We start from the raw sequence: 26,679 nt of genomic DNA, 5'->3' as shown, positions 1-26,679 counted from the left end.
TTGTTTTCCTTAAATCTTTAATTTACTACATCCAGAGGTTAGTCATAACGGACATACAAGAAAACACACTTTAGTTCAGAAGTCTGATTCAGAATCCCTTACTAAGCCTATTGAACTACATTTTAAAAATATTGATGGTAAAGGGAGCAGCTTATTGTTCAAATATAGAACATTTACCAATGCATAGTTTAGCATTTCTCAGTAAACTGTTTGCATCTTTGAAAGAAATATGAAAGACAAGTGAATGATTTTCATTTTTAAAATATTAAAGTTACTGTATGATGACAGATTTTCAAGTCTCAATTCCTTTAAGAATGTAGACTGTGCATTCTACAGAAAGATCATTCATACTGTGAAGTTGCCTAGCAATAACAAGTGTTTCAAACACTAATTCCTTTATGCGTGGATAATACTAATATTGTATTGCAAACGATTTACAAATTCTGAATAAAAGATTATTTTATGACTTGTTACATCAACCACAGGACCTTTGTAGCAGCCAACAAAACTGCTGGCAAGGACAGAATGGAATGTGGCAAGGTGGACTTCGCCAAAATATTACAACTTCTAAGATAACATGACTTTATTTCAAGATAATGAGGGAATATCTTTCTGTTCAATTAATCTTAGCAAAATGTTGGTCTGAGCACATGGCCTGCATTTCTCTTGCACCAGAATCGATAAAAGTACATCTCATTCAGCTGGTAACGTAAGTTTGCAGCAAATCAGGGAAATTATTCAAACTGAATTCGGAATTGGTGAAACATATGCGCGGGATGGATGATAGCTGCATTCTTAAGGATATGCTGGATGGAGACAGCAGAATGGAAACATCACCAGTTGCAAGCTCCCCTCCATCTTCCTGACTTGGAACGATATCATGGTTCCTGTACCTTTGCTGGGTCAAAATCTTGCAAGTGCCTTCCCGTCAGCACTGTGGGTCTGGTGCACTAGTACAAGATGGCAATTTATGGAAAATACATATTGCAGTCATAACAGGCTCAGTTATGATAACATGAAAGGAAAAACAACTATGCAACATGTTTCACAGCTTTACAATAGTCTTTCTGGTTCAGATAAGGATCAATGATATTTTTGCTAAAACTGCTTCTGAAAGGACTACATGATATTGGACCAGCATACAAATGCATGGAGAATTACAGCAAACAAAAAAAAATAACTAAGTTCAAGCGTGATGAAATTATTTAAAATTTCCAGGAGGTCTCTGGATTTACAACACAAAGGTTATGAATTGGAAGCACTGTACCTTTCTGTATCCTCCAAAGACCTGCAACATTGGGTGCTAGTTACAGCAAGTTTTTTTACTTATTTTTGCCGAATGTATAACTTTGGTCTTGGGCCTTTCAAGGTTACTGTAACAATTACCAGCTTCAAAACACACATCATCCTTCCTTGCTTTGAGAAGTGCTTTGCAACTCACTATCTTCAAGTTTGCTAGAAACAGCAAAACCAGATGTTGAAAAGAATCTGTTCTTTTAGCCAACACCAATAGCTGGGAAAGATGTCCAGATACAGCTGTTCAACACTATCAAATAATGCACAGTCCAGTAGAATTATTCTGAAAGTAATGCTGACTGTAACGGTTTGAAGGTCCGTCGACTAACTTTCCTTGTAAATAGCAAAGGGTTAATAGGCTTCTTTCCATTTGGCGTTTGACAAAGCATGTCGTCGAGACTCAGTGCTGTGATTTGGCCAGACCTTTGCAGTGTGTCACATACATCTTCAAAACGTCTTTGAAGTTCCAGATTATTCTCCAAGGTTTTGCGGACTGCAGTCAGCTTTGATGATAAATAGACCAAAGTTAGCACAGGCTTGTGATAAATGTCTATTAAACTAAATATATTCTTAATTTATTCATATAAGCACAAATTGTACGGTGACTCTAGACAGATAGAGAGACAGATAATCAATGGTGAGATACTTAATATAACCCAGAGGACTAAACAATGCCTGTCCCAATGCTTTTACCTCAAAGGCACAAAAGGGGACAAAAACCTTAGAATAAAGTCCTGGCAGAGTGTGCAATTCACTGTGTTGAGTACTGCACAATCTCCCAGGTTGTGCACCAGGTGGTGACTTTATGCACATAATTCATAGGTGCAGAATTAATGTCGCAAAAATATGCTATCAGTTGGAACAAGTAGTGTACACTCACCCACACATACAGACACAAGGAACAATTCAAACTTAGTTAAGGGGAGATGGTGGTATAGTGGTAATGGCACTGGACCAGTAATCCAGAAACTCAGACCAATGCTCAAACGACACCGATTCAAATTCTGCCATGCCACATGGTGAAATTTGAATTCAATAAGAAATTTGGAAATAAATGTAGTAAGTATGGTCAAATGCCATACAACCCACCTGGCGTCCTTTAGGGAAGGAACTATGTTACACTATTTGTGTAACCCCAGACCCACAGCAACTATCCTCTGGGAAACTGGGCAATAAATGCTGTCCTAGCCAACGCTGCCCACTACTCATGAACAAATAAAATGAAACATAACTGTCAAGTGCTGTAGTGGACCAGACAGTCCAAAAAGATGCCAGATTTCATCCTGGCTCTGCATGGCATTACATGGTCATAGCCCAGGTAGACGTACAGTACTACTGCTGACTTCTGTGCTTCAAGGCAAGGTTTGAGAAAATTGAAAGGAACCAAGGTTCCCATTTCTGACTGCTATTTTCAGGACTCCAGTCAAATTTTGTATTAATGAAGTCCTCCCCAGCAGAGTTTCTCACTGACAGTCACCACTGAGGCACAAACAAGGCGCTGGCATCTTAAGAAGAACATTCTTTAGGTCATTGTTGATCATCATAGAATTCCTAGTGTGGAAGCAGGCCATTTGGCCCATTGGGTCCACACTGACCCTCCGAACAGCATCCCTCCCAAACCCAACCCATCCCTGGAACCATGCATTTCCCATGGCTAACCTACCTAGCTTGCACATCCCCGAGATACTATTTTAGCATGGTCAATCCACCTAACCTGCACATCTGTGGACAGTGGGAGGAATCTGGAGCACCCGAAGGAAACCCAGGCAGACAGAGGAAGAATGTGCAAACTCCACACAGACAGTCACCTGAGGCTGGAGTTGAACCGGATCCCTGGTGCTGTGAGGCAGCTGTGCTAACCACTGAGCCACCATGCTGCCAGCACTTATTACTCATCGCTAGCTGTCATGGAGGTGCTGGTAGGTGGATTTTTTTTAAACCACTACAGTCCTGGTGAGGAGATTCCTTCAGTCCTTTTGGGTAAGGGGCCGCCAGGATACTGTCTCAGCAAAGATACAAGCAAACTTCTCAATCAGTAAAGATGTTAAGTTAATGTATTTACATACTTACCACTTCTTGGGAAAAATCCAGCTTCTTCACAAACGTCGGAACATTGTTTGCAACTGTTTTTTCCAAAACGGAAAGCAGATTTTGTTGTGCCCCTGACAGAGCCAGTAAAAGGACCTGAACCAAAATTGCAGTTAGTTATATTTATTTGTTATAGCCCTTAAATAGAAAATATGTTCTCAGTTGCTGGTGAAGACATGATTAAATATCTGCCACTTTAAAAACCATGGTTGTCGCATATCAAAATTTGAGCGTTCGGAGGAATAGAAACAGCTTTACGCAACCAGTTGACTTAATTTAACCTCGTCAGCCCCCTCTCTCCAAAGCCAATATAATCTGTAATGTGCAAAACTGAATTGACTACTTTAACCATGGTTTAACCATGTTTCTGTGCTTCTAGATAACATAAGAAACAGGAGCTGAATAGAGTAGGCCATTGATCGTTCAAGCATCCTCCACTATTCAAAAGATAATGGCTAATCTACCTTAACAGTACCTTCCAGCACTATTCCTCAATACACAAAACTCTTAATGACTTACACATAATAAAAACAAAGAATGGAGGATGCTGGAAATATGAGACAAAAACAGAAAAGTACTGGAGAAACTCAGCATCTGGAGACAGAAAAATCAGAGTTAATGTTTTGAGTCCAGTGACCTTTCATCTTGAATATACTTAAGGGTTCAGCAGCCATAGTTCTCAGGGATAAAGCATTCTTGCCCCATTCAAACTGAAATATCACATCCTCACAGTTGTCTCCCAAACTCCAGGTAAACTTCAACATTCTGTTTTATGTTTTTTGATATTTTTATAAATGTTCAGAAAATTTTAGTAATTTCTGTGCATGGGTTTTGCATATTTCATGACTTCTTTTGAAGCTCACTGCTACTTGTTAATGTTTCCCTAATCTGTTGGAATACACATTTTTCCCTTGGTGTGAACTTTTTCTTTTTAATATTATCTTTTAGTTTACTGATGTCCATGATTGCTTAATTATACAAGTGGATCTTTTGTCTTTTTGAGATATGTACCAGTAATTTGGGTAATTAAGTTTATGATAGTGACTTTGAAGTGTCGTGCAAAAATGTAATACCCTTAGTTTGAGACTCACCCTCTCCCTCTACTCTTAATGTTCTCAAATGTTTCCTTACTCCTGGGTTGGGAACTAATTTGGGCTTGTTTCTCATCACTAAACAAACAGATTCACCATCATTTCATTGAATGGCAATGCAGTTTGGATGGGCTAAATGACTTTCTTCTGCTTCTACACCTTATAATCTTATTGGCCTTAAATCTATTATGGACAACGTGTTCATTTGTTGTTTCTGTTCTTGAAAACTGTTGTAAGTACATTATAGAAATGAATTTCCTTTATTATCATGCTGTTATGTTTCTTCCTGTCTGCATGAAAACTAAAATGACCTATTATAATAATTTCTTTAAAAATTCCAGACCCATGGACTTGTAAGAGTCTTGCATCCATTCCTGTTTCTTATTTCTGAACACAGGACAGTGGAAACACACAAGGTGAAATGCCCTCTTTCTACTGTTGCAATTGCGTCTTTTATAAATATTTCAATTTCTTCCTCTTTCCAATTTTGCTGTTCTTTCTAAAGGTTCTGTAGCCTGAAACCTTTAGATCCAAATCATAAGGACATAAGAAATAGCAGCAGGAGTATGCCATACATAATGCCATTCAGCAAGATTATAGCTGCTTTTTGATTCATCTCTAATTTTCTGTCCAACCTCCATCACCCCCAATTCCCTTACATGTCCAAAAATTTATCTCAGCCTTGAATATACCTAATGACTGAGCAGCCACAGTTTTCAAGTATAAAGAATTCCAACGTTTAGGACCATCTGAATGAAGAAATTCCTCTGCAAGTCAGTCTTAAATAACTGACCTCTTATTTTGAGACAGTGCCCCCATATTACAGACTTCTCAGCCAGGGAAAACAACCTCTCAGCATCTAGCCTGCCATGGCCATTCATAATTTGACATGTTTAAACAAGAACACCTCTCATTCTTCTAACCTCCAAAAGAATATAGGTCAAATCTTCCCAACCTTTCATTACAAACCAACCCTCTCACCCCAGGAGTCAATGTTGTGAACCTATGCTGCAGCGTCACAGTGTATAATTTGTTAAATATGGAGAACAAAAATATGCACATTATCTCAGGTGCCATCTGCTAAAGTTCTGTACGATACTCCTTCACTTATTCCAAACTACTCCAATAAAAGCTAACACACCATTTGCCTTCCTCATTACTTGCTGTGCCCAAATACTAACCTTCTGTGCTCCTTGCACGAGGACACTCAAAGCCGTCTGAACATGAGCATTTAAACGTTTCTCACCATTTACAAAACATTCTCACTTTTGCTTCTGCCCTTGTCTCGTCACTTAACTTGATAACTGTATAGTCCTCCCAGTTTAGATTCGTTATCACCAGCAGACTTGCACAGATCATTCTCTTTACCTTCAACTTAGTCCCTGACAGAAGTTGGCAATAGTGAGGCCACAGCATTCATCCTTGCAGCACTCCAGTGATCGGTTTATCCTACTCAACACTTTCTGTCTATTAACCAACTCTAACTCCCTTAGTCCTTAGTCTGTGCAATAATCAGCCTGCAGCCAGGTTTCTGTAATGGCCCTAATTCATATGCCCGTTATGTTGCATTTTGTCCTTCTAAACTCACTTGTTTCATTTCCAATGCTTTAGTAGATTTGTGTACAGAGTTTTTATTTGGATAACCAAGTCTGCGTTCTCATATAAACAAAAAAAAACTGTGGATGCTGTAAATCAGAAACAAAAAACAGAAGTTGCTGGAAAGGCTCAGCAGGTTTGGCAGTATTTGTGAAGAGAAGTCAGAGTTAGTGTTTCCAGTCCGGTAACCCTTCCCTAGTTCTGAAACGTTAACTCTGATTTCTCTTCACAGATGCTGCCAGACCTGCTGAGCTTTCACAGCAACTTCTGTTTTTGTTTCGGTATTCCCATACGTTCTGCTGGCCTTCATAATTCACAGCTTTTACTTTATGTAACGTGCATTGAGCATACCAGTGCCAAAGTCACACAATCCATGTTTCAGATGGCACAGTGAGGGAATGAGTGCCCTGTCCTCTCACCTCCTATTTACTTTACAGCAATGGAACATCTGCTGTTTGATGGCATGATGAATTGGAAATAAAATTAATTGGAATTGCTGGAAAAGCTCAGCAAGTCTGTCAGCATCTGTGGAGAGAAATCAGAATTAATGTTTCTGGTCGAGTGCCCTTTCCTCAGAACCTGACCCAAAACGTTAACTCTGATTTCTCTCCTCGGATGCTGCCAGACCATTTGAGCTTTTCCAGTAATTTCTGTTTTTGTTCGTGATTTACAGCATCCACAGTTCTTTCAGTTTTTTTTTAAATTAATTAGAGTTGGACAGGTTTTTCTTTTCCTTTGTCTGAATTTTTCTTGTTATTCATATCAAAATATCCTGTTGAAATATTCCCATGGTTAGGTGATTTGCATATATATAGCTGCTGAAAAGACAGAAAATGAAACACAGCTAAAGTTATCAGGAGCATGACATAAGTCTACTTTTCTGGTTAGTTCTACAAATTACTTGCCCCTTACTTCATTTTTCTCCCCCAGCATGATCTTATAGAATTTCTAGGATTGTGAAAAGTGCTAAATGAAACCAAATTTTTCATTCATCGTGATGGAGATACTTACATGAAGATTAAGACAGATTTTGCTGTCTGTGTGCAAAATGTGAGAGTAAATTGACCGAGCTTTAACAATATCATTCTGAAATAAGAGAATTTAAAAAAAAAGATATTAGATTTTCTGTAATACAGAAGTAAAAAGTGGTTTTGTGAGAAATTTACACTGATGGAATAATAAATACTAGGACGCTCAAATTCAGTCATGATAGAACCTGAAAGATGCTGTAACAAAAACAGAAATAGCTGAAGAAACTCAGTTGGTCTAGTAGCATCTGTGGAGAGAAAGCAGAGTCGACATTTCAGAAGAAGGGTCACTGAACCCGAAATGTTGACTTTGCTTTCTCTTCACAGATGCTTCCAGACCTGCAGACTTTCTCCAGCTATTTCTGTTTTCATTTCAGATTTCCAGCATCTGTAGTTCTTTGTGTTTTGTTTTATGAGAAGTCATATTTATTTTGACAAAAGAAAGATCTGTATTGAACAAATATTTAAAATTAAAAACCATAAAAAGGGAAAAATCTCAAATTACAGCAAATCACAGTACGAATAGATAAGTATTTAAATTTATATTTTAAATAAACCTCTAGCACAGTCTTGCACTACTTGATACTGTTGAAGAAAAAGAGATTACTTTCCATTGAAATACTGGGATGTTAAATAATGAACACTGCAAAACAGAATACATTTGATGATTTGCTTTAAAGTTATTATACACCTTGGACTATTTCCAAGATTGTAAGCAGCCTTGACATAATTACAGGACTTAAGAATTTGTGCCGCCAGAAAATTCCTTTCAGTCTCTGCAAGTCACAGTAACAGACATGCTGGACTAAAAAAGATTTTCTTCATCGCTTTCAGAATCCCTTTGCAAAGTCATCTCTAAAATACTATGTGGGCACAATGTGGATGGGGTGTGAAGGAAAACGAAGAGATAAAACACAGTTCAAATGTTCTTAATGTGTTTTCTTACTTATCCTGTGGATATAGTTGCTGCTGCTAAGGACAGCATTTAGCACCATCCCTCACTGTCTCTGAGGTGGTGATGGGGAGCCACCTTTTTAAACCATTGCAGTCGATGTGGTGGTGAAAGTGCTCCACAGTGCCGTTGGGTAAGTGCTCCAGGGTTTTCACTCAGCTTCAACACAGTAATGGTGATGAAATTCCACAGTGCGAGACTTGGAGGTGGTCACAGATTTGGCTAGTACTATGAAAGGAACCTTGGAATGGTACCTGCTGTGCATCTTTTCGATGCACTGTGCCAGTGCTGGAGGAAGGATATAAATTAGATGCCAATCAAGCAGGCTGCCCGGAGCTGTGGAGACGATTCCATCACACTTCTGCTTATAGACGGGGATCAAATAGTGAGAGGTCAGGAGATGAATCATGCACCATAAAATTCCCAGCATCCAATCTGCTCTTTTCGCTACAGTATTTCTGTATTTCTTTCTACATTCTTTCACAGGAAGCTGATGATGGTAAGACAAGGATTGTATGCCTATGTCTGATTACCTTCAAACTGAGTAGCTTGCTAGACCACTTCAGAGTTAGGAATCAACACATTGCAATGGTCTGGAGTCAAAAGTAGACAAGACCAAGAAAGAATAGCAGATTTTGTTCCCTATAGGACATTATTGGATCAGGTAAGTTTTTGATTAATAGAGACCAGCTTCATATTTTTCATCTGCTAAATTCTGCCAATTCCACAGGATTAGCATTTGGATTACTCGTTCAGTGATATTGACATTATTTATCACCATCTCTTCTCTGGCTGCTCCAATTAAGTTTCTGATCAAAAGTAGCCCCCAGTCTGTAGGTGGTGGGAAGTTTGGTGATGGTAATGTTGTCTGTTAAATGTCAGGAACATCTTTTTCTTGCTGAGGTCTGCTGCATTGCTACAAGCCTTTCAGATTCTACCATGTACGGGGCCATGGTTTACTTAGCAAATACCAAACAAATAAAATTCCAGAAAAGACTGCAGGACTACTTTACAATGGTTACAAAAATTACCTAAAATCACAATGAAAGCAGGTAAGCTTTTAATCTGGAAAATAACAGAACTAAATAAATTGCTTTTTTTTTAAAACATGTATCCTCCAAAACAAAAACTGTGAAAAACAGCACCACAGAAAACAAAGAATTTCCAGGCTGTCTATTATACTCAGCAGCAAAGTACATATTGCACACCGTTAGCCTTACCTGCTTAATTGCAAGTGCTATTGCAAAGCAGAACGCATGCCGGGGAACAAAATCTCCTCTTGCCAATGATTCTTCCAACAGCATGCTGCAGATCTTATATGCCTCATCGGTATTCTGTGAGAAGATTATTCAGATATTTGGCAAGGCACAAACCTGGAGTTCAGTTAACACGGGCCTACCAGGGGCAGCAAACCAACTGGGCATCCTCTTTTAGCTAGAACAGCGCAGATTATTACATAGTTATAGACCATAGATTAACCCTCTATTCAAAATGATGCATACTAGAGAAAACATTTATGTGACTGGACTGCAACAAAAAGTAGCAAGTAACTTTCTGTGAATTAGAAGAAAAATACATACCATTGAATCTGGTTGTGTTCTGGATATAAGCATAATTAACTCTAACAATGGTAGTTCTCTCAAATTTGTGTATGATTAGCAATGTCTTTGTTCTTTAATTTCTGAGAAGCCTGTCTCCAACACAGTAGGTTTTTTTTGTTAAGATCACTGATCTCTGAGTTTGATGCTGCACACAAATTATCAGATCAGCCACAATCTCACTGAAAGCCAGAAAAAGCTCGATGGGCTAAACAGCCTACTTCTGCTCCTACATCTTATGACCTATCCTCACAATGTAAACCAAAAGCTTCCACCATGATTCAGGACCATGTAACATTTCATGGTGGTCCTTCTGTACCCAGCTCTTGTCTATAGGGATTAGGTGCCATTCAGGTCTTCTCTGGCTCTTAGTGCCCAATGCAATGGAGTTTTGACATGGACAAGGAGTGAACCCTCTTCCACAGTGTCGTGTCCTCCTTGGAAAACTGCTCCAGTTCCTCCAGTAACTCAGTATCTTGCACATCATCTCATTGCCTGCCTGCTCCAGTTGTATACAGCACAACACACCAGGATAATACAGCACACTCAGTCCAGACTACACTTCCAAACCAGACCAGCTCAAGCAGTGGAACACACCTTAACCAACACTGTTGTCTGCCCTACCACAACTTTGGTCAACACATGTGCAGTATATCAAAACACATGCCATTGGTCTTCACATCTTTACTCAACTGAAATGTTATTTTAAAACTTGTATTTTTTCAGGTAGATTCATTTCCTTTGCAAGAAAGTGGCTATTAGTAGGAAACAAGTCCATAATTGCAGCATGACCCTCCTCTATTTATGGGCTGCTTAGAAAAAGGTACAATTAATAACTGAGGGGGCATTGATCAATGGTAACTTTCCGATACATGCAGGGCATCTACATGCTTTAGTTGTTTCTTCATTTCCTTTTGTATTGATTTGATTTTATATAAGTTCTGCATGGGACAAGTCGTTTGCTTATTAACTAAGCTCTCTGTATTCAGATGCTTTCAGAGGACTGTTTTCCTTACATCTGTAGCCCCAGTTGGCATGGGCCAGAGGATAAATCAGTTATTTCACATAAGTAGAGAACTCTTGAAACAGATTTAAAGCAAGAAGAGATTGACATGTTTAAGAATTACTTACCATTTTGTAGCAGACTGCAGATGCCAATGTGTAAGTGTCCTTACTAAATTTTATGTCTTGACTTTTCATTTCCAGAAGAACTCCCAAAGCACCTAACCAAATAAATATTACTTCAATACTGAATAATTGTAACTTTAGATAGAAATGCAATGACAGAAATTACTGAATTAACATAGGCATGATATAAAAATTAACTAGCACTTCATTTTAAACTTGTCTCATTGGCATTATAGATTATACCATATATTACCCCATAGCATTCAACAACCCTCAACCTCTGAAATGACCTACGTTGTTACAGCATTCTGCTCTCTCTCTGTATCTGGTTATGCATGCAAATGATGTTTTTCCAGGTTTAATCTAGTTAGGCAGTTCAGTAATAATATTGACCAAGTGCTGGAGTGTTTTATTAAATGTCTCTTTCAGGTAAAGCATGAAACTTGGTACCACTTATCTTGCACTGGTTCATTTAGTTGCTAAATATGCTCAACACTTTGAACAAGTGCAGACTGAGTTCTCCCAGTGCTTTAGCCAAACATTCCTCTATTTTAAAATAAAACTTCAACAAGTTGGACAGCTCCAAGTGGAGAACAAAAACAAAACGAAACGGTAAACAGAAACTTATCAAAATTAAACCAAAACACTTATCAGGGGTGATGACACACCCAGTCCCTGCAGTGCCCACTGGACTACTGTTCCAATGGACAATGTAGGCTCTCTCTCTCAGGGAATACCACAGGATGGATGCAACCATGGAAGAAGGGGAGACAATCAGACACTATGTCGCGCTTCACAGTCGGCTGGTGGACATCTATAGGTGACCTCTTTGGCCAGGCCTGGAAGCAGGCCCGCTGCTTGGCCCAAAGGGTGCCCAGAGATTAGTGACCAAATATTCCACCCTCGATAAATGCTACCAATTAGGTTAATTGGATATTCAATTGACTTACTATTCGTGGGAACAATGTGGCTCTTTGCTTTGTAGACAAAGCAGCAACTACACATAAAAAACATGGGTCGTACAACATCTCCCAAAAACATAAGGCATCTCATAAATGCAACATTTTTCTTACTTTATACTTGCAATAATTTTTGGATTTATTCATTTTTTCCAAAAACAAATAAATTGTACAGAATGTTTGTACTCCTGAAAAATTTAGGAGATTTTTCTTCAGACAGTGGGACAAGATCTCACCTGACAGACAGAAACCAGTATAGATTTACTTTCGAAGTTTCTTGGACCACAGAAAGTTTTGGGAAAGCATAATGGTGTAGGTCTCACAATTCAGGTTCCATTAATCAATCATTCATTCATTCAAATAACCTCCTGTTTTTACAGTCAGCTAAAAAATTGAACTACCTTACATCTAGTAATTGATTCACAGAGAGTCTAGTGATAGTGTCACAAGGTCCAGGTATAAGTTTTATCGACCCCAGAGAAGTGTTGTAATATGAGATTCATCATTTGGATGCTTTATGAGATGAAGTCATTGAGGTGTATACGATTATAAGGAGAGTGGACAGGGTGGATAGGAAGCAGCTGTTCCCCTCAATTGAAGGGTCAATAACAGGGGGCAGAATTTTAAGAGGTAGAGCAGGAAGTTTATAAAGCATTTGAGGAAACATTTTTTCATCCATAGGGTGGTGGGAATCTGAAATGCACTGCATGAGAGGGTAGTACAAATTGGAAATCTCACGACTTTAAAACATACATGGATGAGCACTTGAAATGACATAACATCCAAGGTTGTGGGCCATATGCTGGAAAGTGGAATTTGTGGAGATATGTTCGTGCATTCTCAATAAGCCAAAGGGCCTCTTCCGTGCTGCGTAACTCTATCAAAAGGTACAGTCAGTTCTGCTATAACGTGTGTTCTGGCAATGCGAATTGGCTATAACGTGACTGACAAATAGGGGAACGCTATTTCTAAAATTCAAACTTGTGTTGGCTATAACGCGATTCCATTGGTGTGTGGAGGTATACGTATCAACATCACATGATTGTTTCACAGACTTCGTTATGAAGCACTTTCTGTGAGAGGTACGGTACTCCGTGATTTTTTTTTGCAAATTCTGCCGTGTTACCCAAAAAAATGCAAGGACAACATGAAAAGAATGTCAGCAATAAGCGTCCTGGTGATAAAATTGCAGGTGGTGGACTTAGAAGAAAGGCCGTAACACTGGAAGAGAAGCTAGATGTTAGAAAGTGTGCTTTGAGCGTAATGAGAGAATGTGATATAGTTTGCGAAACAGGAATAAAGGAGTCTTCCTTACACACCATTAGAGACAATGCAGAAAAGATTTAAAGCAAGCTGTATTGCAGGAACAAGTCTGATTGCTAGCAAATCTGAGAGGTCATGGACAAAGGAACTTGAGGAGATGGAGCGGCTTCTAATTGTGTGGATAGAAGATACAAAAAAGCAATGTGGGACCTCCTTTCTCACCATAAAAGGGAAAGCCTTATCAATTTATGAAGATCTAACAAACAAAGCTGAAAATCCTGCCGATATGCCTGCCTTTGGTGCTAGCAGTGGCTGGTTTGCTGGTTTTAAGAACCACTATGCGTTTCAGAACGTAAAGTTATGTGGCGAAGCTGCCACTGCAGACAAGGAGCATGCGATGGCATTTCCTTCCATAGTAAAAAAAATTAATGGACAAAGAAGGCTACAACTTAGATCAAATTTTCAATTTGGATCAGACAGGTTTTTACTGGAAGCAAATGCCATCAAAAACCTACATGTCTATGAATGAAGCACATGCTCCAGGCTTTAAGGTGGCAAAGGATCGTATGACTATGCTGCTGGGCACCAATGCCAGTGGAGACTTAAAGCTTAAGCCTGTAGTGGTGTACCACTCTGCCAACCCATGAGCCTTGAAAGGTTACCTTAAGTCTAGTCTGGGCGTCTGCTTTATGTCAAGCAAAAGAGGTTGGATGACAGGGCAAATTTTTCTGACCTTATTGTTGATGTTTTGGAAGATGTTTTCAGAAGGTATTGCAGGAAAAAAATTTGGATTTCAAGATTCTCCTCATCCTGGATAATGCGCCAAGCCATCCTGCCGCCATTGGTGAGCTTTCTGAAAACATCAAAGTGCTAATTCTACTCCCAAACACATCCACTCCCCTTCAATACACAGACTAAGGTGCAATAGCAGCTTTTAAAGCTGATTATTTAAAGCGCACATTGAAGAGGCTGATTGGAGCCACTGAGGGGGATAAGGACAGTGTTCTTCAATTTTGGAAGAGCTTTAACATCAAGAATGCAATTGACATTATCGTGGAGGCCTGGGGTGATGTCAGTAATGACTGCTTGCATAAAGTTTGGCAGAAGCTTTTCCCAGACTTTTTTCAAGATTTTACAGGTTTTGATCTGTCAAAGGAGCTCCCAAGAATCAAAAAAACATTGTGTTGATCTTGCAAAACAAGTTGGATTTGAAGAAGTGAAGAGTGAGGATGTTGAGGAGCTGCTCGAGTCCCACTTGAAGACCTCTCTACAGCTGATCTACAACAACTTCTCGCTGAAGGGGAAGTGGAAGCTAGAGACGAAAAAGATTAAGTCCAGGATGCAGCACCATGAGAGCTTTACACTTCTTTTTGTCTTCTATCCTGAGGGAAATTGAGAAGCAGTTGCAACTCTTAGGAGGACAACAATTACAATGCAGAACACAGCAGGGTAGCAGTTTGTGGAATAAGATCTTATTTGGCACCCTATGAACAGTTTCTTTAGGAAACAAGAAAAAGGGCAAAGCAGCAAAAACTGGATGTCTTTTTTAAGCCAACCCCCAAGAAACACAGTCAGTAGACAATGAACTACAGCCACCTACTTCTGGATTAACTATTTTTCACCCTAACCCTGCAACTGCAACTGCACCTGCACCTGAAAGTTGTGATGATGATGACGATGACGACGACGACAACCCTCAGCCACTGCATTAAGAACAGAGCAACCTCAAAACCTTCTCCCCCCTCAAGTCATCTTGACGTTTTTTCAAGGTAAAGTGTTAAATTTACTTTTATTTCATTATTAGATAGGAATTAAACATTTATCCAAACTGTGCTATCCTTTGTGTGAGGCTTTTGATTGATTTTTGAGAGATTTTGAGTGATTTTTTTCGTGGTCTATACAGTGAAGCAATGCATCTGAATTATGGCTGTACCATTATGACTACAGATATGCAAGGATGTTTCCAAGATCTGGTATCGATAACAAAGTTGTGGGCACAGAGTGCCCAATGTTTTACCCATTTATTTGGGTATAGGCCTGCGATTTCTTGGTTCATCATTCAAGCATACCATCATGGAATGACGCCATGAAGAAATAAACATCAAAGTTTGATTACAGAGTCTTTCACCAGTATACACTGTAAAACATATTGGTTTGTCAATGTTCACTTACGTTCATATCTTTCCTTCATAAACAGCATATCCATCACAATGTTGAATGATGTTGAATCAGAGAAGAAGCCCTTTAGATTCTACAGCCAAAAGGGAGTGAAATTTAAGGGTTACTAGTGGAATAAAATGCCCCTTCCTTCCCCCCGGCCACACACAGTATGGGCTGAGTTCTTGAAGCCTGCAGTGATGTTTTAGAGGCAGAGTGCACAGAAAAGTTCATTTGCACACTTAGTATTTGGTCTAACATAATATTCCCACTTCGCAAGAAGTCTGTCCATTTATTTCATAAATTAGCACCATGTTTGAATAAATTACTTATAGACAGGATTTGATAAAACAGATTAGTAAATCCAAACTGCGTCAGAGGTCACTTTGTGTTGTAAAGGGGGGAAAAGAATTACGCAAGTAGTTGTTAATTTCTCTGGTAATGAGTATGCTCTAACCTTTCCCCAGGAAACACTCCAAAAAAAAAGTTTAATCAACATAGTTTAGTTTGGTTGTCCAGAGATAGTATTCCAAAAATTGCTCATTATCAAACTTGTTTGCACTTAGTCAAGAGATCTCCCTGTTCTGGTCAACATTTTAGAATTCACTTATACCAACATCACTGACAAAGCCAGCATTTATTACCTATTCCTAAGAGCCCTGCAGAAGGTAATAGTGAACCACCTGTTTGACCTGTTCCAGTCCATACACTGGGCTGTTAGAAAGGAAGTTCCAGGATTCAAGTTGTGAAATCCTGAATACGGGATGTATTACTGACCTAACTACCCACCTCATTTGGAAAATGACTTTAAACTTTTAACAGGTCACATTAAATAAACAAACATTTGTCACCTGCTTTTAAAACCGTAAGAAGCTGACCTGCCAACAGTTTCACTGAAAGCCACCAAACTGCTTTGCATCATCCCAACCAGTAAAAATAATAAACAGCAATACCTCGAAAGTGAAAGAACGACGTTTCTAAACCGGTTTCAACTTTGAGTTCACCTGAGAACTTGACGCTTGGAAATTCGATTTCAAGAAGTCTCACAGTTTACTGAGAATCCTGTTTTATATGACCATCACTTCAATTAAAACATCAACTCATCCAAGAAACTACAAGTCTGCCTCAAAAGAGACAGATAATAATAACTTGTAATGTTTTGTATCATGTCCATCTGTATCTAGTCTTTGTGTTTGTGAGTGCAGTGAGAGAGATGTTGCATTTTAAACATCTGGGGTAAATTTGAGATAAATAATCTTGAATTTTAAAATTCACAAAATGCCCACTTCTGGAGTTACTCAATTGAGACAAAGGCTCAGACTGTAGGAAAGCACACATCACACACAAACATATTGATCATGGCATTAAGAAAGAACACACACATTCTGTTTATGGCAAACTGGTGCATGACTTGGGGGGAAATTGCAAGTTGCGACATTCCCATGTCTATACTCTCTGATCTTCCAGATGATAGAAATCATGGATATGGAAGGTGCTGTCAAAGAAACCTTGAAGCGTTGCCGCATAGTTCAACTTGTGGACAGTACACACCACTGTCACTGTGCACTGGAGATTTAGTCAGTGAAGATTTAGATGACGTCTGTATGTCAAATGGGCTGCTTTATCCTGAATGATAGAGCTTCAAGTGTAGTTAGAGCTGCTTTCATTCAGGCAAATGGAGTACATTCCATCACACTTCTAATTTCTTTGTTGTGGATGATGGACATATTTTGTGAAGTCAGGTCGTCAGTTATTCACTGAAGAATTTCCAGCCTTTGATTCACTTTTCTAGGTGGCAAAATCCACGATGTTGGCACTGGGATTTCAATGGCGGTTGAATCTCAATGAGCGATTAGCTTCTCCCTCATTAGAGATGGTCATTGCCTGGCACTTGTAATGCTGTACCACACTTTTGCCCAAGCCTGAAAGTTGTCTGGGTTTTGCTGCATATGCCAATTCAGTATCCGAGAAGTCACGAATGGTACTGAACACTGAGTGGCGAACATTCCCATTTCTCACCTCATGATGGAGGGAGGGTTATTGATGAAGCAGCTGGAGATGTTTGGAATCTAGGACATTATCCTGAGAAACTCCTATAGCAATAGCCAGGGAGTGAGATGATTGACCTCCAACAACCACAACCAATCGTCCTTTGCACCCAGATTGCCAGAAATTGGATCAATCCATTGGGTCAGTCCAGCATTTATTCCTTATCAGTTTTGTTTTTATATATCACCTTTTGAATCTTATTTCAAAATTATTTATGTATTTTCTTTCTTTAGACTGCTACAAAATGCCACATCAAAATGTAATGTGCTTCTAAAAAATTGCTCAGCTAAAGATGGTTTTTGTTTCCCTGTGGATCATGTCCTGACCAACTCAGCAGACAGATGTTTTATTGTCACCATAGAGATAAGGAATGGATTTTTCCACCCTTGTGGAGGTGCAGAACTACTTAGAGCATTCCCCTAGCACTGGATGAGCCCAGTGGCTGTCTGTAGAGATTTATGAAGGTTGCAGTATCAATCTGTCCTTTGCCTTGACTCAAACTCATCAGTGGCATTTCATTATTTTCCACAAAACCTTCACCCATACCAAACTGTCTGTCTTGTTGAGCCTATTTGTTGCAAGAACATTAAAAAAAAGCCATGTTACAGTAAGCACCTTAAAAGATCCTTAACAGTTGCTCTCACATTTAATGACGTTACCAGAACTGATCGATTGATGCGCTGCCTGGTAGCATTCATAGCCTGCCATTTATTATTCTAGCATTGTACTCTAGGGAGACCACACACAGACTGCTGCATTAGGATCTGCTTTAAAAATAGCCCTGCTGCATTAAAAAGGATATGAAGCGCTGCATCAAATGAAACCCAGCCATTGGATCAATCTAATCGGACCAGTCCATGCAAAGCCATCTGTCCTACAATTCAGATTTCTAATTATAAAACAGAAAGTGTTTGCAAGTGTGTGTGCGTGTGTGAGTGAGAGAGACAGAGTGGTTCAAATGAAGTGGAAACTATGGAAATAAATTGGAACAATAAATGTTATGCTTTAATTCTGGATTAAACTGCCACCTAGTGGCAAATCTGTAAGATTCAAAAGAATTCTGCTGCTGGAGACTATTATGAGGGTTAGAAACTGAAATTCTAGAAACACAGGAAACAGGAGTAGGTTATTCAGCCCTTCAAACCTGTTCCACAGTTTAGTATGATTGTGACTGATCATCACTGTGTCCTTTTTTATCCCTACATCCTTTCAGCCACAAGAACGACATATAATGCCTTCAGCTCTGATGAAGAGTCATCTAGACTTGAAACGTTAGCTTGTTCTCTCTCTATGGATGCTGTCTGACCTGCTGTGATCTCCAGAATTTTTGTTTTCAGTACCGACTCCGGCATCGGCAGTAATTTGCTCCTACATATAATGCCTTTTTTTTAAAAAAAAAGACACCTCCAATGCTTTGGCCTCAACCCACTTTCTGTGGCAGAGGATTCCACAGGGTCACCATTCCCTGGGTGAAAAATAAATTCTCGTCTCATTCCTAAATGGCCTGCCCTGTATCCTTAGACCGTGACCCCTGGTCCTGGACTCCTTGGTCATCAGAATCATACTTCCTGCATTTACCCTGTCTAGTCCTGTTAGAATTTCACAGGTTTCTGTGAGAACCCCCTCATTCTTCTAAACTGTAGTGAATCTTAACCAACCTAGTCTCTCTTTATATGTCAGTCCTGCCATCCCAGGAATCCAAGTCGATTTAGGCTTGAAGAGTAGGAATCAAGTTATAACATTTTGTTCAATTATAATTCACTGGATGCAGTAAGCATATAGAGGGCCAAATTGCCATATACTCCCTGGGTTTGGGATCCAGAATGTCCACTATTTCTCTAACTTACTGGGAAGTTGTCAGAAAATAATTTACTTAATCTTTATTTGTTCCCATCCTTAAAAAAAGTAATCAATTAACTTGCATCGATACTAATATCAACGTTCTGCAAAAATATCAGTAAACCCCTGATATCACACAACCCAACAAGAAACATCTGGGAATTCGCCACAGCTTATAAGAAATAGGAGCAGGAGTAAGTCATCAGGAGCTTCAAGTCTGCTTCACCATTCAATAAGATCATGGCTGATCTTTTTCGTGGACTCCGCTCCACTTATCCACCTACTCAACATAACCATTAATTCCTTTACTGTTCAAAAATCTATCTTTCCCTTAAAGACATGCAATGAGGAAGCCTCAACTACTTCACAACCCTTTGGGTGAAGAAGTTCCTCCTCAACTCAGTCCTAAATCTGCTCGCCCCTTGTTTTGAGGCTATGCCCCTAGTTCTAGTTTTACCCGCCAGTGGAAACAACCTTCCTGCTTCTATCTTATCTATTCCCTTCATAATTTTATATGTTTCTGTAAGATTCCTCCCCCCGCTCCATTCTTCTAAACTCCAATGGATATAATCTCAGTCTATTCAATCTCTCTTCATAAGCCAACCCTCTCAACTCCGGAATCAACCTAGTGAATCTCCTCTGCACCCCCTCCAATGCCAGGGCATCCTTTCTCTGGTAAGGAGACCAAAACTGAATGCAGTACTCCAGATGTGGCCTCAACAGCACCCTATACAGCTGCAACATAACTTCTCTGCTTTTAAACTCAATCCCTCTAGCAATGAAGGACAATATTCTATTTGCCTCCTTAATTACCTGTTGCGCCTGAAAACAACTTTTTGTGATTCATGCACAAAGATACCCAGATCCCTCTGCACAGCAGCATGCTGCAATTTTTCACCATTTAAATAAAAGTCTATTTCGGTGTTATTCCTACCAAAATCATTGAGCTTACATTTACCAACATTGTACGTCATTTGCCAGACATTTGCTCACTCACTTAACCTGTCAATATCCTTCTGCAGACCTTGTGTGCCCTCGGCACACTTTGCTCTCCTACTCATCTTAGTGTCATCTGAGAACTTTGACACACTCCACTTGGTCCTCAACTCTGAATCATCTATGTTCAAACAGCATCTAAAGGAAAATTCTCAGCTCATGGTTTACACAAAACAATGTTACCCTTCTTGGTTCACAAACTGATCTTCCTGCTGCTTGTTCCTTTATTTCAGATTTCAAACACTAGAGGCTTCTTTTTACCACAGTCCATAGGCATCAGTGGAGTTCTTGCGGTGCAGTGGGTAATGTCCCTGCCTCTGAGCCAGAAGCTCCAGGTTCAAGTCCCATTCCAGGACTTGACGACTAAGGAAGCTGCTTTCATAATGCAGCAAAACAGGTTGAATATCACTTTGTAAATCTTTCCAACACATACCAATGGCACGTGGGAAGACAGGGACATACTCTTGGTCAGACATGTGATGGAAGGGAAAGCCTTTAACATCATTAACTACAGCTCCGGGTCACAATATCCATGTAAAAGTGCATGCTACCACACATTGCAATATGGTCTCCTTGGCTGGATAATTTGATGTAGATCAAATTGGAGCCAACAGTACAGGATTTGATCCTTGTTTTAGACAGGGTAGATTTGGAACCCGTCTCCTTTCTCTACCATAGTGGAGATCGAAGCACTGTGGTTTCAGGCAGAGACCTCAAATAGCAGTATTTAGAGTACAGTTAAAAAAACAGGCACAAAAGTAGCTAGAAATCAGCCAATGATTAAGGAACAACAAGAATTCTCAATACACACTTAAACGGTGCACAGTCATCATAGAAGAATCATAGAATCCCCACAGTGAGGAAGGAGGCCATTCGACCCATTGTGCCACACTGACCCTCCGAAGAGAATCCCCTGTAATCCTATATTTCTCATGGCTAATCCACCTGGCCTGCACATGTTTGGACTGTGGGAGGAAACCGGAGCACCCTGATGAAACCCACACAGATACAGGGAGAACGTGCAAACTCCACACAATCGCTGTAGGCGGGAATCGAACCTGCATTCCTGGTGCTGTAAGGCAGCAGTGCTGACCACTCTGCCACCTTGCTGCCCTAAATCTTAAAGTTAAAACTTAAGGTAAATATTTGGAAGATTGCATGTAAATGTGTATTAAAAGATAAATACATTTACATTAACTGAGAAGTGTGACTTGTTCTGAACTGAATATTAATCATTGGGGTTAAAAGCTTGATCAACAATTAGAACAGCAGTTACTTAAAAATTGGTCTGAATTGCTTTTGTTTTGAACAAGTCAAATGATGGTGAATGAGACTAAGCTAAAGTTGCTTTTGTGTTGATGCCAGTGGAGCGTTTTCACTGCAGAATTACTGAGGGAAAGGTCTTATGCAGCAGGCAGCAAGTCCAGGGCAAATCTGCCACATTCAGCAAGATCATCATGCAGGGAGTAATGATATTTAGCAGGTCTTTCTGGATGCCAACCACAGTGAATCTGACAGGTTGACATTATTGATGCCGTCAGCGATGGGAGATCTGCACTTAAGGAACAGACAGTGCAAACACCCCATTGAGACCCATATAAAGCACTTTGGAATATTTTACCATATTAAAGTCACTTTATCAATTCAAGTCATGTTGCCTCCCCCCACCTCCCACACCCCCAGCCCCCTGCACCCAACAACCTAATGCTCTTCAAACAATGAATGATCTGTTCATGAATATCTTGTTCCATTGTGGGGAAAGCTGGTCAAAAGCAATGGGAATGATGCTACTTGTACAAGAAAGGAAAATTCTTGCATTTATATGGTGGCTTATTACAGCACTAAAATGTCTTAAAATGCTTCACATAAAAAAAATCACTGAAGTGCCACTTTACGTGCAAATTACACCCGACAGTACAATGTGTCCACTCCAGGCACAATCCACAAGACAAGTAGTAATAGATATCTGTCATTACTAGTAAAGTTAGGAATAGTTTGTGTTATTAATCAGTTAAGAGTATTACATAAGAAAGCAGACTAGCACTGCTTCCTCACCTTAAGTTGCCCTGTAAGATATGCAGTGGGCCTTTAACTTGAACTGAATTTCAACGTATCAGCTTGATAGAATTCAGCGGCCAGATTGGGTCAGGACAGCAGGTTTCTTTCCCTGAAGGACACGAGTGACCTAATTGGATATTTACGACACATCAACAGTTTTACGGCACTTCTCTGATCAAGTTTTTAATTTCTAGACTTTTTTTGTAACAAACTGAATTTAAATTCTCAACCATTGGTGGGTTTTGAATTCATATTGCATAATTACTACGCTATCAAAGTCTATTACACAGGCAAGCTCGATAATGCATCAAGGGGAGCAAGGATGACACTTTCATTTTGTTACCATGACAGTTTAAGTATACCAGATGCAAAGATGGATCAAGATTGCTTTAGCTCTAATCCAGGCTTCCAAATAATCCTCCTTCCATCTTTGTGTTTTACTTGTGTCAGCATCAGACTTACATCTGTACTTCATCAATATCTTTAATTAATTAAAAAGAAATGTGATAATGATCAGTCTTTTTCTTAAAAAACTTAACGATAACTGAGGCACAAGCATCAGCTAGAACACCAGGAATAACTCTCCAGCACATCATTATTTCTTTACAACTGGGATAATGCCAACTCATACTGCCAAGAGGCAATACCAGATCAAATTAGAGGCCCAAACCAACCATACAGACTCCCACTGCCTGTCGCAAGGCCTAAACAACATTATAGTATACAAAGTGAAGCAGAGCAAGATAGCAAACAAAGTCACATCCTTCCCTGACACGCTCGATGTTTTTTGTGCTCAGTTCGAGCAGAATGCCAGCAGTATGGTGTCACCTGTCCTGACAGTCCCGGACACACCAGTGCCCACTGTCACCACTGCAGACGTCAAATCGGTTTTCCTGGGAGTTAACCCAAGGAAAGCAACAGGCCCAATCGGAGTCCCCGGCTGAGCACTCAGATCCTGTGCGGACCAAGTGGTGGAGGTATTCACCGACACCTTCAACCTCTCCCTCCTACAAGCCAATGTCCTCATCTGTTTCAAGAAGACCACCATCATCCCCGTACCTAAGAAAACACATGCAACGTGCCTTACTGACTATGTCCAGTGGCTCTGACCTCCATAATCATGAAATGCTTTGAGAGGCTGATCATGGCCCACATTAACTCTAGTCTCCCAGCCTGCCTCGATCCTCTACAATTTGCCAGATCCACAGAGGATGCCATATCTCTAGCCCTGCACTCACCCCTGGAACATCTGGACAACAAGGACACCTACATCAGACTCCTACTCATCGACACCTTTATCCCCTTCAGATTGATCTCTGGCTCCACCCTCTGCAACTGAACCCTCAGCTTTCTGACCCATAGACCACAATCAGTGAAGATAGACAACTGCACCTCCTCCACGATAACAGTCAACACTACAGCGCCCCCAAGGATGCGTTCTCAGCCCCCTACTGTACTCCCTGTACACCCACGGCTCTGTTGCCAAATTCCAAATGAATGGCAACTACAAGTCTGCTGATGACACCGCTGTGGTAGGGTAGATATCTAACAATAACGATTCAGAATACTGAAAGGAGACAGGCACAGTGGCTCTGTGCTACCTCACAGCACCAGGGACCTGGGTTCAATTCCACCCTCGGGTGACTGTCTGTGTGGAGTTTGCACATTCTCCCCATGTCAGCGTGGGTTTCCTCCGGGTGCTCCGGTTTCCTCCCACACTCCAAAGATGTGCAGGCTAGGTGGATTGGCCATGCTAAATTGCCCGTAGTGTTCAGGGATGTGTAGATTAGGTGGATTATAGGGGGATGGGTCTGGATGGGATGCCTTGAGGGTCGTTGTGGACTTGTTGGACCAAAGGGCCTGTTTCCACACTGTAGGGGTTCTATGATGATGATGTGGTGCAATGTGAACTACCTCTCTCTCAACGTCGGCAAAACTAAAGAACTGATCATCAACTTCAGAAAGAAAGGAGGGGAACAGCCCCTATCTACATCAACGGAGCTGAGGTTGAGAGGGTAGAGAGCGTCACATTCCTAGGAGTGACGATAACTGACAACCTGTCCTACAGTTCCCGTAGATGCGACGGTCAAGAAAGGCACAACAACGCCTCTTCTTCCTCAGACGACTCCATTTACACAGTCCATTGCTGCAGAAAGGCTGCCAACATCATCAAGGACCCATCGCACCCCAATAATGACCTCCTACGACTTCTTTTGTCAGGCAGAAGATACAGAAGCTTGAACACACGCACCAATATGTTCAAGAACAGCTTCTTCCCTGCCATTATTAAACTGATGAATGGACTCTCTAACTTCAATTAATACTGATCTGTATGCCTCTGTCTCGTTTTTCTTTCATTCTACGATCTGTACATCCTTGCTTATTATGACCTGCCTGTACTGCTCATAAACAAAGTTTTTCACTGTACAAAGGTACACGTGACCATAAATCAAATCAAATCACCTAAAGAAAATAATCAATAGCTCTCATCTCGATAATAATCAATAGCTCACATCTCTATATTAAATTATGTACGTATTATAATGAACTTTTAGAAGCATTCTTTATCTTTTTATATCCTTATCATATGGAAGCATCACGCCAGTAAATATGCTCTGACAATCACTCTGAAGTTCTGTGCTAAAGTTGTATCTCAATTCCATTTACTCACTTTTCTCCATTTCTGTTGATATCCAGATCAAATTAGAATCTATTAACATCAATCAGGAATGAATAGACAGCATTTTCCAAACCCATGACCACTTCCATCTAGAAGGACAAGAGCAGCAGATACACGGAAACACCACCACCTGCAAATTCCCCTCCAAACCCCTCGCTTTCCTGACTTGGAAATATATTGTTGTGCGTTCAGTGTTGTTGTTCAAAATCCTGGAGGTCAAGAAGGCAGATCACCACCACCTTCTCAAGGGCAACTGGGGATGGGCAATAAATGCTGGCGCAGCGAGTGATACCCACATCTCAAATGAATAAAACAAATTACCTGGTCTTTCACCATCTCTTCTGCAGTTTCTTCTAATCCTAGCTCATAACATAGTCTCACAAATAAAGGGCCAAACTTAAATTCCCCAAAAGCTGTATTTCTGTTCTCAGAATGATATCTGTGGATTAACAAAAAGGTTACATATTAAATGTCACTAAATTTTGCAAAATTAAAGCAGTGCTCATGATCACCATCAAATTATTGACTTTCTCAACAGCTGTCATGTTAAATGGAGAGTAAAATAACAACTGTTCAATTGTACACTCTTTGCTATTCTATCTTCACAACACTAAGATTGCCTGGATATCAATGACATTGACTGATGGATTGAAATGTTAGAAGGCAAGTGAAAGACAACTCAGGAACAACTCTGCTCCAAACAATATTTAACTTTTCCACTTCACAAATGGCAATGTTTGTGGGTGAAGCCCACACTCCATGATATGAAATTTAATCAGTTGTGTTAAATATATGGCAAAATGTCTAAGTTTTCACTTAAGGGGATAGTATGCTGGTGAAGCCTAATCTGCTGAGTTTTGTGGAAATGTCAGACCCCTTCCACATTCAAAGTAAGACACCAAAAACAAAATTGTATAAACATTTAAATGCAAGACCCTGACGTTCCATTGCAAATGACAAACTCAAAAGTTCATAGGTACCTAATGTTAACGTGCAATTCAGGCAGCGAGTGATGTTGAAGAAACAATTCTCCATGGTTTCTGACCAAATGATGCCACTTCAACTTTGGCTTTGTGAATGTAGTATCTCATTCTGAAATCTCCTGGGATTTTTATTGAGTTATTGCATTGCATTGGCACATTAACGGCCCATTAAAAGTTTTCCACAAAGAAACAAAGTCTGAGATTAACAGTACAAGTACCCTTTCTACAATTTTATAATTGATCCTGAATGCCAATCAATCCTTTCTGGCCAGAAAGCAAATAATAATAAGTGTGGAATCTCATTCTGAATTGTTTTTAATAGTCATTTTTAAAAATCTCACGTTTTAAAAAAAATTCCTTTCTTCCGCATGCTCTCTAAATCAAAACTTTCTCTCCCTCTCTTCTTTCTGTATCAGATTTCATGTCCAATCTAATTCATCCCCTTTCTCATTGTTTATTTCTCAATCCATAATTTTTATTGATGAAAGGAATGCTGATGAAAGACATTTTCTGTTGTTACAATAGTTTATGAAAATTCGAGATGCATGTTGCTCTTGCTGCATTGCTTTCGCAAAATGTGAGCCAATACGCTATCAACCTCTCCCACATTTAAACTTGATCACCTATATTTTGTTCAGGTCTTTAATTTTGTATTCAAACTGATATTTATTCCTATAGGACATAACTGCATCATATCAGCATCTTAATGATCTGAATCTCTCTCTCTTCAACATTCTTTCCTTCACAACAATGTATTCAGCTGAACTGTCCTTTAAAATTTACAGAGGAGATTTAATAGAATGGTGTCAGTTACATGAAAAATCTAGAAAAGGTTAAGGGGAGATTTGAGTTCAAACTTGTGTTCAAATCAGGAATGGTAAATAAGGGGACAACAAGGTGCAGGGCTGGATGAACACA

General features: G+C 39.8%; 1 protein-coding gene across 1 annotated transcript; it reads right to left on the bottom strand.

Moving 5' to 3' along the window:
* On the bottom strand, positions 1-25,222 carry ptcd2 (pentatricopeptide repeat domain 2). Its single transcript, XM_048594994.1, has 7 exons — positions 25,100-25,222; positions 15,172-15,250; positions 10,781-10,872; positions 9,272-9,385; positions 7,083-7,157; positions 3,367-3,480; positions 1-1,799 (listed from the first exon to the last, which is right to left on the bottom strand). Exons 1-7 carry the CDS (start codon positions 25,112-25,114, stop codon positions 1,575-1,577), a joined length of 714 nt encoding a protein of 237 aa, XP_048450951.1. The 5' UTR covers positions 25,115-25,222; the 3' UTR covers positions 1-1,574.
* Between the last annotated feature and the right edge of the window lie 1,457 nt (positions 25,223-26,679).

Source organism: Rhincodon typus, chromosome 3 (genome assembly GCF_021869965.1).
Source record: "Rhincodon typus isolate 14 chromosome 3, sRhiTyp1.1, whole genome shotgun sequence".
Taxonomy (NCBI): domain Eukaryota; kingdom Metazoa; phylum Chordata; class Chondrichthyes; order Orectolobiformes; family Rhincodontidae; genus Rhincodon; species Rhincodon typus.
The sequence above is the reverse complement of the archived record's forward strand: the minus strand, read 5'-3'. Positions and strand labels throughout refer to the sequence as shown.